The sequence below is a fragment of the Bubalus kerabau genome, chromosome 6 (genome assembly GCF_029407905.1).
Source record: "Bubalus kerabau isolate K-KA32 ecotype Philippines breed swamp buffalo chromosome 6, PCC_UOA_SB_1v2, whole genome shotgun sequence".
Taxonomy (NCBI): Eukaryota; Metazoa; Chordata; class Mammalia; order Artiodactyla; family Bovidae; genus Bubalus; species Bubalus kerabau.
The window spans coordinates 108,812,202-108,826,936 of NC_073629.1; the positions used below are offsets into that span (position 1 = coordinate 108,812,202).

The following is a 14,735-nucleotide window of genomic DNA, read 5'->3' on the forward strand; positions in this document are numbered from 1 at the left end:
GGGAATACCAGACCACCTGACCTGCCTCTTGAGAAATCTGTATGCAGGTAAGGAAGCAACAGTTAGAACTGGACATGGAACAACAGACTGGTTCCAAATAGGAAAAGGAGTATGTCAAGGCTGTATACTGTCACCCTGCTTATTTAACTTATATGCAGAGTACATCATGAGAAATGCTGGGCTTGAAGAAACACAAGCTGGAATCAAGATTGCCAGGAGAAATATCAATAACCTCAGATATGCAGATGACACCACCCTTATGGCAGAAAGTGAAGAGGAACTCAAAAGCCTTTTGATGAAAGTGAAAGTGGAGAGTGAAAAAGTTGGTTTAAAGCTCAACATTCAGAAAACAAAGATCATGGCATCTGGTCCCATCACTTCATGGGAAATAGATGGGGAAACAGTGGAAACAGTGTCAGACTTTATTTTTTTGGGCTCCAAAATCACTGCAGATGGTGACTGCAGCCATGAAATTAAAAGACGCTTACTCCTTGGAAGGAAAGTTATGACCAACCTAGATAGCATATCCAAAAGCAGAGACATTACTTTGCCAACAAAGTTTCATCTAGTCAAGGCTATGGTTTTTCCAGTGGTCATGTATGGATGTGAGAGTTGGACTGTGAAGAAGGCTGAACACCAAAGAATTGATGCTTTTGAACTGTGGTGTTGGAGAAGCCTCTTGAGAGTCCCTTGGACTGCAAGGAGATCCAACCAGTCCATTCTGAAGATCAGCTCTGGGGTTTCTTTGGAAGGAATGATGCTCAAGCTGAAACTCCAGTACTTTGGCCACCTCATGTGAAGAGTTGACTCATTGGAAAAGACTCTGATGCTGGGAGGGATTGGGGGCAGGAGGAGAAGGGGACGACAGAGGATGAGATGGCTGGATGGCATCACTGACTCGATGGACGTGAGTCTGGGTGAACTCCGGGAGTTGGTGATGGACAGGGAGGCCTGGCGTGCTGCGATTCATGGGGTCGCAAAGAGTCAGACACGACTGAGTGACTGAAAACTGTGAACATTTTTGTGAAATCTCACAATTTTTAAATTGTTAGCAATTAATTTGGAAAAAAAAAAAATCTAAACTGTGAAAGTATGTTTGCTGGAACTCTTTGATCTGGGGTCTGGCAGTAAGGCTGACTTTTCTTTGCAGCATCCCAGCCCGGTGACAGTTCAGCCCTTGCTTTAAATCCTGGGAAGGGAAGCTCGTTCTCGTCTCCAGCCCTCACATGGGATGGACTGGTCCATCTTTGTCTATGACTGGTATTTACTCGGCACCTGTTACATACTACACATTCCCTGCAACTGGGTCTAGGCAGTGGTGCCAATGGAGTGAACTATGGTGAGGTGGCCGTGAGTAAAGGCTGTTGGATCCTCAGGGTTTCCTTGATGTCAGGCTGTACTTAACCCTGCACCAGATGATGCAGGAAGGGGTAGAAGCCTCAGCTTTGGTGACTTGATCTCTTGAAATGAGTAATCTTTACTCTGAATCCTGTCACTGACTGAAGGGCCTTCCCCGGAAACTGTCAACACCACGGACCTCCTAAACTGTGACCCTAGTCTGTCTGCTCTTCCACTGTGAGCCCCACCTTGATCATGTCAGTGAAAATACCAGGAAAGCAGATCTGCCAGAGCCTGAAGCTTGGGAAGTGAGATGCCCCATCACTGAATCACTTGGGGCCCTGCTTTGTCCCTGGCTGACGAGACTTGCTACATAGGTAAACTATAGATACCCTGGTTGTTGTACCCCCAAGATGTAAATTTCTAGCTCGTGGAAAGAAGGCGTTGGGAGAAAACTTCTTGGGCTAGATTACCATGCCCTGCTTGGGGAGAGGGCCCCCTCTTCAGGTATCAGAGAGATTCTGCCTGAAGTAAAGTCTTTCACGTCTGTGGGAAGTAGCTGTTTGTGGACCCTCTGCTCTAATAGTTTCAGTCCCCAAACTGTCTTTAGTCCAGGTAGCGCATTTTGGAGATGATAGGCAGGTGGAGTATCAGTTAAAAACAAATCCAAATCCACACTTTATTGAAAACCGGGATCTTGCCGTAGCTCTGATCAGAATAAATCAGCTTACAGATACCACGACTCAGAAAAACAATATGTACAAAAGTCTCAGGAAAGGGAGAAAAAACAACTTGAAAAGAACATATCTTGGACAGGACTGGATTACTAGGATGGTTGTGTAGCAAAATAGTACAAAGTACGACAAAGAACCACATACACAACACTGTGCTCCCGAGCTGGGGGCAGGAACTCTCGGCTCCCACGTTCTTGGACCATATCCCATGATTCTTCGGGGCAGAAGGGCTGGTTGGGGCACAGGGGTCTCCGTGCCCACTGGACAGCCCACACCAGGGGGCAGAGGCCAAACGCACGGAATGAGGCCCCGAGACCAGCTACACTCACTCCCCCGTGAACCCCTTGTCTCTAAGAGAGAAGCGCTTGGCAAAGTCTACAGAACTGGCAGAGACTAGAGAGCTTTGAGTTCAATTGCAGCCAGTCATGTAAAAAACCCCACACCAATCTAAACCCTACAATTCCCTTATCCAGATTCCCACTAACTGAACTAACCGGAGAGGTAGAGGAGCAAGACATGGAAACTGCCCTCAAACCAAGTTTTGGTCTTTGGTAAACAGGGATAATACACAATACTGGTCCACAAATCAGCTTGAGACAAAACTACTGGGCATGGCAGGCATAAGACTGCAGAGCCCCGGCAGCAGCCACCGCAGGAGGGAGGGGATGGGTACGGGGGGAAGATGTGTCCTGCTGGGGTCACAGCTGTGGCTGGTCCTGGCCCCATCCGCACAGTCCCTTCCAGCTTCGGAGCCACCCTCTTGTGGAGCTCCCTTCTTGGAGCTTACAGCTCCCAGCCTGGGAGCCCAGCTGCACAGGGCTCTCTGGTGAGAGTGATTGGCAGTCCTCCTGAGAACACGAGGTTCCTCTGAGTTGGGGCAGGGCAAAGAGGACACGGAGCTGCAGGAGGCAGAGGCGGCTGCTCTAAGAGCAGGAAGGAGAATTCAGTTCAGAGAAGGGCAGAAGTTTGGACTGTATGGACGCAGAGGCAGTGTCTTTGTCACCTGGCTTGGGAGGTGCCCAAAGTAAAGCTTCCTGAGTTCTCCAAGAGGAACACCACCCCCTGCTCTGGAACTTCACACTCAAACAAACAGTAAGCCAAAAGGAAGAGGTTTCTTCAGGGTCCCAGAAGTGCCCACTGAAGGCCCCTCTTGTCCCGTCTTGGAATAGCAGCTTCATTTTTGAGTTCGTATGGTGCCGCAGATTTGAGCAAGACGGTTCTGAAAGGAGAAGGAGAGGTCGTTCAGTGGGTGGTGCTGGGCAAACATGCCCACCCGTCCCTTAGTCTACTCAGGGAGCACTGACTCTAGGGCTGGGCCGGTCTGACTGAATCTCAGCTTTCCATCCTCTATTGGTACATGAACAAACTAACCTTTCTGGAAGGCAGCTACGTTCACCGCTAGACCAGTGCACACTGAACTAAACTTTCTGCATCTCTGTTTCTCATCTGAACGAAGCAGCAGAATGCCGTCTCAGATGAGACAGTGAAGGGATCGTTTGGGAACAGCAATGCTGGAGGTCCGGCTTGATGAAAGATGTCACCAGGTTCGGGTGGCTGGTACATGCCCAGTCTCAGCACCGGCCCATGTGCCGAATGACACGTTTGAGAAAGCAGCTCCGCCCTCATCCGCTTCCTGGACATGCCCTTCACAGACCCTATCCCACCCCCCACCCAGAAGGGGGGCCAACAGCAGCCACGTTTGTGCTACATGTTCCCGTCCACCACACTAATCCAGCTGACAGGACCAGGGTGGCCCGTCTGACCAAAGCTGAGAACGGAATTGCAGATTCTTCCCCTTGAGAATTTAACTGAGGACTAACACTGGACAGCCCATGCTGGGCAATGGAGTAAGGAGTGCGACTACCCAGAACCGCATGCAGACCCAAGGCAGGGGGAGGAGAACCAACAGCCTCATGGAGAAGGTGATATTCTGCTTAGGGGGGAAGGACAGGTGCAGGAGAAATGAGTGCTTGGGCCCCAAAGACAGAGGAGATGAAGGAGCTAACGCAGCAGAGCAGAGCCCCGTCAGCCCCCGGCACTGGTCCCACCGCCCAGAGGGCCTGGCTGGCCAGCACGCTCCGATTCTGTGGGAGTCCTTGGAACAGGCTCCTCACCCTGTTCCTGAGGTCAACTGCTGTGCCATAACATACAGAAACCAACTGCCCGAATGAAGCAGAATTTTGATTTTCTTGTAGAACTTCTGTGGTAGGCACTCTGGGTTGGATCAAAACTCAACATCAGTTTAGGGACAGAATTGCTGCTAGGTAAGCAGGAGAACCTAGCATCAAAATTCCTTGGGGAAAACAGTTGTAAGTGTAAAGCATCAGCTCAGACCCAAAAGGCAATCCTAAGAAGTGCTAAACCCAGAGGGCTCCACCCTGTGCGTGGAGAGGAGCGTGAGACTTACGGAGAGCTTCTTAATGTTTCCCAGGGCCTCTGGATCCAGTTGTGCGATATCGATCCTCTGCAAGTCACTGGCCAATAACCGCATGCTCTGTGGGGAGGGGAGAGGGTTAAAGTGGCTGGTCCCTCAGATTAGGAACGTCTGCCGGCAGCCCAGGGTGCCCTGGGGGGTCCCCTTGATGTCCTGCACTTGTGGGGGTGGAGGGTGGCAAGGCAGGCAGGAGGGGTGTTAGTCCCAGGGAGACAGTGATGTTGGCGTTTATCACTGGGTCAGTGGCTGGATCAGCTGAAGACAAGGGGTGCACGTTAGCTCAGAAATGCCCTGCAGACCTCATGTGAGATAAACCACCAACTCCGTCCCTGAGTGGAGGTCAGCAACTTGCTCTGCTCTGCCTGCTTCAGACTCCTCAAAGTTACACCAAGTGGAAGACCCTCGCGCTCCCCTTTCTAGACTAAGCACGCACCCTGACAGTGCCCTCCTTTGCACGCCCTCTAAAATCTCCCTTACTGCACACATCACATGCTATGTTATTGTTCATTGGGAGCCTAGCTTGACTACCAACTGCTACTCAAGGGCAGGAATGTCTTCCACATCTTGAACCTGCTATTAATACAAGATACGTGGGCCTATGTTAGCTGATGAACAAATGGAACCCAGAGCTGGGCAAGAATCTTCCCAGTCTGGAGCTCTACCCTGGGAGAGGGAATGGTTCTGAGTCCTACAGAAGTGTGGAGATGACGAGCCAGGCAACCAAAGGACTTTGGGTTCTGGGAGAGAAGTGGGTTATGGACAAGAGAAAGAAAGGGTGAGTAAGCAGCACACTGTGGCCTGACCCACCCCTCCCCGGAACACTTACCTCTCCGCCTCCCACCGGCACAGTCAGGAATATCTCTTTGCTGTCAGCAAGAGGGCTGCCATTCAGAGAGACGTTGTAAATCCGCTCTCTGGCCGCTGGAGTACGCAGGCCCGGGGTCTTGAAGATCCTATAAAGTGGGAAAATCTCTGTAAAGATGGCTTGGCAGATTGAATGACACCAGGCGCTACGAGCCCTTCCAAACCCCATCCAGCCTCAAGCTGCAGTTTTCAAATCACACATTTCTAAGAAGGCGCGTTCTAAATTTAGGGTTAAAAAGCAGTAATGACTCAACACAGCTGGAGAAAGGAGGCTGTAATTATCAAACATACATCTAGCAAAAGTAAATTCTTATCCATGTAAATTTTAGGTCCAAAGCTCCATGTGGAGAGCAGTCACCCACCCATCCATCCATCCACGAAGCCAGAAATAAACAGTGGCTAATATATTTCCAAGAGTGGCTATGTGCTTCCATCAGGAGAAATTTTCCAGGGTCAAAGGAGGATGACTTTCTTGAGATCTTTAAAGTGCTTCCATCTCTTTTTCCCTAAATGTCCTTTGCTATATACTCATGCAAAAAAAAAAAAAGTTGAGGAGAATTAGAAGTAGAAGGTAGGTCTTCCTCACTCTCCCACTCCAGAGATAAGCACGCTCAGTTCCTTATGTGTCCCTCCAGAAACTATCAAATGGGATCACCTAGGACATACTGCTCTGCCACCTGTTTGGAGAGGCTCCTGACCATGAAGCTCTTCCCATCAGCACATGCAGAGCCATTTATTTTTTAATGGCTACACAGCATCTCCTATCTAGTTGACCAGCACTGTAGAAGGGATTAATTTATGCTGTAAGAACATCCTTATTTATATTGGTCTCCCAAAAGGTGGTGTTAATTTTCACTCCTATCAAGGGTATGGGAAGAGCACCTACCAACTTAAACTTAATCAGAATCAGAAAAGACCAAAATAGGGACTTCCCTGGTGGCCCAGCGGTTAAGAATCTGCCTGCCAATGCAGGGGACTCAGGTTCAATCCCTGGTTCGGGAAGATACCACGTGCCTTGGAGCAACTAAATCTGAGCCACAACTGCTGAAGCCCGGGAGCCTTGAACCTATGCTCTGCAAAAAGAGAAGCCTGACAACCACGACTAGAGAGTAGCCCCCACTTTCTGCAACTAGAGAAAAGCCTGTGCAGCAACGAAGACCCAGCGCAATCAAAAATAAATAACTTAAAAAAAAAAAAAAAAAGAAAAGACCAAAATAATCACTAGAGGCCTCCAAGTCATCAGGGACAGACTGGTCTCCTCCCTCTCATCAGATAAACAATCATTTTGCCACTGAAAACAGGCGAACCTGCTCTCAGGGAAGAGGCAAACATTAGGAAATACTCCTGAGTGAGGCTTTCCAGTATTTTTTAAATACCCTCCTTTTCTGACAAATGTCAAGTATTGGGCTCCCACCAAAATCCAAGCGCTGCTGCCAGTACTCACCTGGAGTCAAACCTGGGTGTCAGGCCCGGAGTTGGTTTCACCAGAGACAACTCCAGTCGGCCCACAGCTGGGGTAACGGTGGCGTAATGGCTTGACCTACAGGAGAGACATGGCCATTAGGTGCACCAACTCTCAGGTCCAATGACTGCAGCCGGAGAGGCAGGTAACACTGAGCATGTCAGAGCCTGTCCTGGGCGCCTTCCACACATTAGCTCGTGTAGCCTCTTCACCACCCTGTGAGACGCACCATTATCCTCATTTCCAGATGCAGAAACTTGGGGATATTAGGGCAGAGCCAGAACCCTGAACCCAGGCAGTCTGCCTCCAGAATCTGACTTCTCAATCAAGCTAAGGGAACGAGAGGAAGGAGACAGCCCCTCTGCACCCTGTAGGCCCCCTAGTTGGAGCTCCTGTCCTCTTGCCAGACAGCTCCCACTGTGCAGGGAGAAGAGAGAGGAGCTCACTCTTCACAGACCCGCTCCAGTGACTCCTTTCCTGAGCTCGTTAAGAGGCAGCCCCCTCCCCCACCCTCCCAGCATAAGAAATTCAAGTCCATGGTGAGTCATTGCTTAGCAGGACCAGGAGGAATTTTTCAAGAAACTAACCACAGGTAGCCACTTTGTGACTAACCATGTGGGTAGCTCTGCACACCGACTGTCTAGCAACTGAACAAAATATGCAGTGCTTACTGTATGTTTCTGTGTCTTATTAATCTCCCTGTTTGCATTTTTTTAAAAAAGGGTGGTGGTGGGGAGACAGAGAACATGGGCAGAAGAACCAGAGAAGGTGTTGGGTCGGACAGTTTCTAGAGGCCCCCCAAGCTCAGATACTGGTGGGTTCAATGATGTGAAGCTGTACTTGAAAACAAGTCACAAAGCCCCTTTACCGCGCATTCCTGCCATGATGAATGTGGCTCTCCAATAAAACCAAAAGCACATCTGAATTTGGAAAACCTGTTACCTTTTATTTTTGCCTTTCCCTTGTATGGACTGGGTTCTCTTCTTGGATGGAGGACACCTTTTAGCCTGAAGTCACAAACAAATGAAACTGAGGTTACAAAAAGCCCCACAAAGGGGAAAGGTTAGGGAGAAGGATACCAGCTCTGGAAAAGAACTGAATATCTGAACATCAGAAGGTATACCTTACAGAACTCACAGTGACTTAAATAATTCAGAGCAGAATTGGTCAACTAAGAATTATACTGCCTGAGTCTTCCAATTAGAGGACTTTGACCAACACTAAAGGTAAGCGCCTTTTGAACTGAGTGCGGCTTGGTTGGCTGCCCTATCCTGCTCCCACCCCTCATACGGCACTGCTGCGACAGTCACTAGGGCACCCAGGTGCCCAGCACAAGGAACCCTCGGCAGCCCTCACGCTTGCCGAGTCCCTGGAGGTACCTGACAAGAATCACTTTTTACCTTCTGATGATCCTCCTCCCTTGTTCCGAAGATCGACCCACCACCCTTGCTTCCTGGCTGGCCTTCTGCTCTGCAGGCTGCCTCACGAGCTCCTCTTTCTACCTTCCCTCCAGGGCCCACCCTCAGCCTCCCCTCCACATTCTCCCCGTACAACCTCACTGACCCCCCTGCTGGGACAACCACCTAAAGATCTGGCAGTTGGTGTCTCTCAGTCTCTTACTTCTGCCTGAGCTCCAGGCTGAGACTTCTGTCAGGGCTAGACATGCTGGAGAAGTGTTCCACACTCAGCAGGTCCAACAACTGACAGACTAACTGCTGCCCTTTGCCCTGGCCCAGCACCCCTCCTCCTCCCACGCCCCCACCAGGGGGCGGTTCCCTAAGCCAGAAACCACCTGGTCGTCTCAGGTCGCTCCTTCCCTCCACCAATCTTGCCCACTCTGCTTTGTAAACCTCATCCCTTCTCTTTTCACAGGGTCAGGGCCTCAGTTCAAGAATTACAGCAGCCCTTGCATAGAAATCAATAAAGCTAGAACACACCCTCATACTGTGCAAAAAAATAAATGCAAAACGGCTTAAAGACAAACATGACATGACACCTTAAAACTCTTAGAAGCGAGTATAGGCAAAACATTCTCTGACATAAATTGTACCAATGTTTTCTTAGGTCAGTCTCCCAAGACAATAGAAATAAAAATAAACAAATGGGACTGAATTTTGGGACTTACAAATTTTGCACAGCAAAGGAAACATTAAAAAAAAAAAAACACAAACCTACAGAACGGAAGAAAATATTTGTAAATGATGTCACAGACAAGGGCTTTATCTCCAAAATATACAAACAGCTCATACAACTCAACCACAAAAAACCAAACAACCCAATCAAAAAATGGGCAGAAGACCTTAAGACCTTAACAGACATTTCTCCAAAGATGGCCAGTAGGCACATGAAAAGATGCTCAGCATCACTAATTATTAGAGAAATGCAAACCAAAACTACGAGGTACCTCCTCACACTAGTCAGAATGACCACCGCTAAAAAGTCTACAGATGATAAATGCTGGAGAGTGTGGAGAAAAGGGAACCCTTCTACACTGCTGGTGGGAATGTAAATTGGTGCAGCCATTATGGAAAACAGCATGACGTTCCTTAGAAAACTAAAAGCACAATGACATTCTGATCCAGCAATCCCACTCCTGGGCACATACCTGGACAAAACTATAATTCAAACAGATGCATGCACCCCTGTGTTCATGGCAGCACTATTCACAATAGCCAATACGTGGAAGCAACCTAAGCGTCCATCGACAGATGAATGGATGAAGATGTGGTATATACACAATGGAATACTACTTGGCCACAAAAAAGAACAAAACAATGCCTTTTGTGGCAACATGGATGCGATGAGAGATCATCATATTAAGTGAATAAGTCAGAGAAAGACCACATATATATCACATGTGGATGCCATATATCACATGTGGTATCTAAAATATGGCACAAATGAACATATCTGCAAAACAGAAACAGACTCACAGACACAGAGAACTGAACTGTGGTTGCCAGGGGGTGGCGGGTGGAGGAGAGGAGGACTGGGAGTTTGGGATTAGCGTACGTAAACTATTATATGTAAGATGGATAAACAAGGTCATACATATAGCACAGGGAACTATATTCAATACCCTGTGACAAAGCATAATGGAAAAGAATATTTGAAAAAGAATGCCTATAGTATATAACTGAGTCACTCTGCTCTACAGCAGAGATTTACACAACACTGTAAATCAACTATACTTCAATTAAACAAAATAATAAAGCTTCCCAACTGGTTCCCTTGTCTCTAATTTTCTCTCTCTTGTTTATCCTGAATGCTGTTCTGAAATACCTATCCATCATGTCACTTACCATGACCTACCTCATGAAATCACAACCTCTAAGCTTGGCTCACAAGACCGCTGCTTTCCCCAGATTACCCTCACAGCTTATGTCCTTGCCACCACACCAAACCGCTTCCTGTTCCTCAAAGGGCACTTTCATACCTCTTCCTGGAATTCCCTTCCTTTTCTTCTCCAGCTAGTGAAATTTCACTCATTTTAAAAGCTGTGTCCTAAGAGGAATGGTAAAACTTCCAGGGGCAGTGGGGTAAGGTAGTGATAAAGGAGGTATACTATATTTTAAGTATTCCCTTGCCTGCTGAGAGGCTCCCGCCCCAAATCTGAGTGCTACTTACTCTTGCAGTTTGAGGATTCTTATTGTTATTTTCTTCCTCTTCTTCTTCCATTATCATCTCATCCACTTGCATTACCTTCCGTGCTATAAGAGTTTTAACAGAGTGATATTTCTCATGGGAATAAACTTTTATGCATTCACATTTCTTATAGGAAATAAAACTTGAGCAATCTTAGGTTGTAATCAAGAAACAGATCCAATAGAAAGATGATTAAAAAAAAAAAAAGGATTTAGCCACACACACACAAAAGGTCTCAGAGTGGTTAAAAAACCCTCTATCGTGCTTTGTATGGGCAGCCCAGCATTCTGATTAAGAATGCAGACCCCAGAGCCAGACAGCCTTGAGCCTGAGGCCTGATCCTGCCTCTGACTATGCCCCATGGTTTTCACCGCGACCCTCAATTTCTTCTTCTATAAAACGGAGGAGACACTTCATGGGGATATGACGAGACATGGAATGTGTGCTCCACGAAAACGGCGTCTTTGTTATTCATCCCAAAGTCTAGAATTGTGCCTACAAGTGCTTATTAAATATTTGTGGGATGAATGAATGTAAAGTCCCTTGAATGATACTGAACACATTATAAGTATTAATGTTGTTCAGTCACTAAGTTGTGTCCAACTCTTTTCAACCCCATGGACTGCTGTATGCCAGGCTTCCCGGTCCTTCACTATCTTTCAAGATTGCTCAAATTCACGTCCATTGAGTCAGTGTTGCTATCTAACCATCTCATCCTCTGAAGCCCTCTTCTTCAATCTTTCTCAGCATCAGGGTCTTTTCTAATGAGTTAGCTCTTCGCATCAGGTGGCCAAAATATTGGAACTTCAGCTTCAGCTCAGGCCTTCCAGTAGATATTCAGGGTTGATTTCCTTTAGGATTGACTGGTTTGATCTCCTTGCTGTCCACAGAATTCTAGAGTCCTCTCTAACAACACAATTCTAAAGCATCAATTCTTCCGCATTCAGCTTTCTTTATGATCCAGCTCTCACATCTGTACATGACTACTGGAAAAACCATAGCTTTGACTATATGGACCTTTGTTGGCAAAGTGATATCTTTACTTTTTAACATACTGTCTAGATTAGTCATAGCTTTCCTTCCAAGGAGCAAGCTGCAGTTAGCATCCACAGTGACTCTGGAGACCAAGAAAATCTGTCACTGTTTCTACTTTTTCCCCTTCTAATTACCATGAAGTAATGGGACTGGAAGCCATGATCTTAGTTTTTTGAATGTTATTACTATTTATTATAATAAAATACTATTTATAAATAATAAGTTATTACAATTGTCATTTTAGAAGGGAAAGGAATATGAGGCATGTTTAAGATGGATGATTCAAGAGGAAGCAATACCAGTTTTTAATATTTAAGGGGTTGTCATATGGAAGACAGCTCTGCGGGACCTCAAAGAACAGAAGCAGTATCAATACGTAGATACCACAAGGAAACTTTGGTTCAAAATCAGAAAAAATGTTCTAACCATTCCAGCTGTCTATCATTGAAAGGGAGTGTCTCATTGCTAAATACATTCAACCACAGGCTAGAAAATCCTAAGTAGGGATTCCATAGAGAAATTTAACCGGGGGAAAGAGTTCAGATTCAATGAATTTTAAGCTTTTTTTTCTGACACAAATAAGAATACAAATATATTTATCTTAAAAAAAAAAAAAAAGGCAAGCTGGAATAAACATTGAGTGGTATTTTAGGCCTGGCCCAGTAGAGAAGGTGCCGCCTGATGGGCAGCCTTAAACCCAGAGCTTAAGGTCAGTGACAGCATGTCCCTTGGAGAGCCCATCCTGGCCTGAATCTATGCTCACTAATTACAATCAGTGTCCCCAAACTTTCCCTCTAAGACAGTGTTTCCCTGAGTGTGGGGCATGTATGGGAGAGCATTTTTCATGGATGGGTCAGTGAACTGAGAAGCATGGAATGACATGCTGAGAAAGTTGGTCCCTTCACAGTTCTCTTTCAACCCTTCTGCTCACATCAGGAGTCTTGGCTAGCACTGCCGCGTCTTGTCACACCTCTCCAAACCTCGCTCGCCTCTCTCTCAGGGAAGGAAGCAGGCAACAAAGTTTGGTTTCCAGCACAGCTTTTGTTTTTCTTCTTTCATTTTAGCTCACAAATTGGTCTGAAGAGTTCAGTTAGTTATCAGTCCTTCATATAATTAACTGAATGCAGAGGACAAAATCAAATTTTTGGATTTTCGAGACTGAGGACCAGGCATTAGAGGGAAGAGACTCCCCCAAGGAGGCCTCCCTGAGCAACCAGCCAACTACACTGGGCCTTTGCTCTCTCATTCCAACAAGGGGTTTTGAAAAGTACTCACTTTTGGCAAGTTTCAGGGGTGTCCGAGTAGCTTCTGCTGTTAATTTGTTTATTTCTGTGATATCCAAGTCAGCCTGTGCCAAACACAGTCAGAAAACACCAGGTATATCCCATCAAATGTGAGGAACAATATTTTAAGATTAAAAACAACTTAAAAAACCATATTCTTTGATACATAAAGATTATGTTACTTATAACACAAAATACTGAACTCCCATAAATTCACCATACAACCAAAGACTCAAAACATTGCCAATTACTTGCTTCTGGCTATGTACTTTTCCCTGTACTATTTCTTTGCCTCTCCTCAGAAGGTGACTAGTGTCCTGATTCTGTCATTCCTTAGAGATAACCACTATCATTCCATCTGCCTGAAAGAAAGTGTGGGTATATGTATATTTCTCCACAAATGTCTATGTGCTTAAACAATATTTTGCTTGGTTCTGCTTTTGACCACTATTTGTGATTGAAATTAATTTGTTTTCACTGCTATGTAATACCTGTCACAATGGATTGGTCCAGTCTCCTGTCAATAGTATTTTGCTATTACAAACACTACTGCTTTGAACTGTCTTATAGCTGTGTCTGATGCACGCATGTCCAGGTTTACTCTTGGCTGTATACTTAGGGATAGGGCATCAGAGAGTTTCAGGGTACACAGGTGTTCAGCCTTAATATTATGCAAAATTGTTTTCCAAAGTGATTGTACTTGTTTACATGCCAGGAGCAAACAGTCCAAGTTTCAAATGACCCATATTCTCTACAACATTTGATGCTATGTCAGTCTTCTCATTCCACCCCCAGCTTTATTGAGGTATAATTGACAAATATCATTCTAACACATTTAAAGTGTTACGAAGGTGAGATGTATGGAGAGAGTAACATGGGAACTTAAATTACCATATGTAAAACAGATAGCAAATGGGAATTAGTTGTATGTCTCAGGGAACTCAAACAGGGGCTCTGTACCAAACTAAAGGTGTGGGATGGGGAGGAGAATGGGAGGGAGGTTCAAGAGGAAGGGGATATATGTATACCTATGGCTGCAATGGCACCCCACTCCAGTACTCTTGCCTGGAAAATCCCATGGACGGAGGAGCCTGGTGGGCTGCAGTCCATGGGGTCACTGAGGGTCAGACACGACTGAGCGACTTCACTTTCACTTTTCACTTTCATGCATTGGAGAAGGAAATGGCAACCCACTCCAGTGTTCTTGCCTGGAGAATCCCAGGGACAGGGGAGCCTGGTGGGCTGCTGTCTATGGGGTCGCACAGAGTCGGACACGACTGAAGCGACTTAGCAGCAGTAGCAGCAGCAGCAGTATGGCTGATTCATGTTAAGATTTGACAGAAAACAACAAAATTCTGAAAGCAATTATCCTTCAATTAAAAAATAAATTTAAAAAATGCCTACATATATAAAAAAAGTGTTACACATACACATTGTGAAATGATTATCACAATCAAGTTAATTAATGCACCTATCACAGTTACCTTAAAAGAATTTTTTTAAGTCTAAAGTTATGACCAACCTAGATAGCATATTCAAAAGCAGAGACATTACTTTTCCAACAAAGGTTCGTCTAGTCAAGGCTATGGTTTTTCCCGTGTCATGTATGGATGTGAGAGTTGGACTGTGAAGAAGGCTGAGTGCCAAAGAATTGATGCTTTTGAACTGTGGTGTTGGAGAAGACTCTTGAGAGTCCCTTGGACTGCAAGGAGATCCAACCAGTCCATTCTGAAGGAGATCAGCCCTGGGAGTTCTTTGGAAGGAATGATGCTAAAGCTGAAACTCCAGTACTTTGGCCACCTCATGCGAAGAGTTGACACATTGGAAAAGACTCTGATGCTGGGAGGGATTGGGGGCAGGAGGAGAAGGGAATGACAGAGGATGAGATGGCTGGATGGCATCACTGACTCGATGGACGTGAGTCTGGGTGAACTCCGGGA

The 14,735-nt window shown here is 46.2% G+C and overlaps 1 protein-coding gene across 1 annotated transcript in view; it reads right to left on the reverse strand.

Annotated features, from left to right (window-relative positions):
- Positions 1-1,992: 1,992 nt before the first annotated feature.
- CDCA8 (cell division cycle associated 8) overlaps positions 1,993-14,735 on the reverse strand; it is a 176,662-nt gene continuing 163,919 nt past the window's right edge. Inside the window, exons 6-12 of the mRNA XM_055586353.1 lie at positions 12,788-12,860; positions 10,460-10,542; positions 7,775-7,839; positions 6,815-6,910; positions 5,333-5,459; positions 4,480-4,566; positions 1,993-3,291 (exon numbers count right to left, since the gene is read on the reverse strand). Of these exons, the coding sequence (XP_055442328.1) occupies positions 3,247-3,291; positions 4,480-4,566; positions 5,333-5,459; positions 6,815-6,910; positions 7,775-7,839; positions 10,460-10,542; positions 12,788-12,860 (576 nt within the window). The 3' untranslated portion in view covers positions 1,993-3,246. The remainder of the gene's footprint in view (positions 3,292-4,479; positions 4,567-5,332; positions 5,460-6,814; positions 6,911-7,774; positions 7,840-10,459; positions 10,543-12,787; positions 12,861-14,735) is intronic.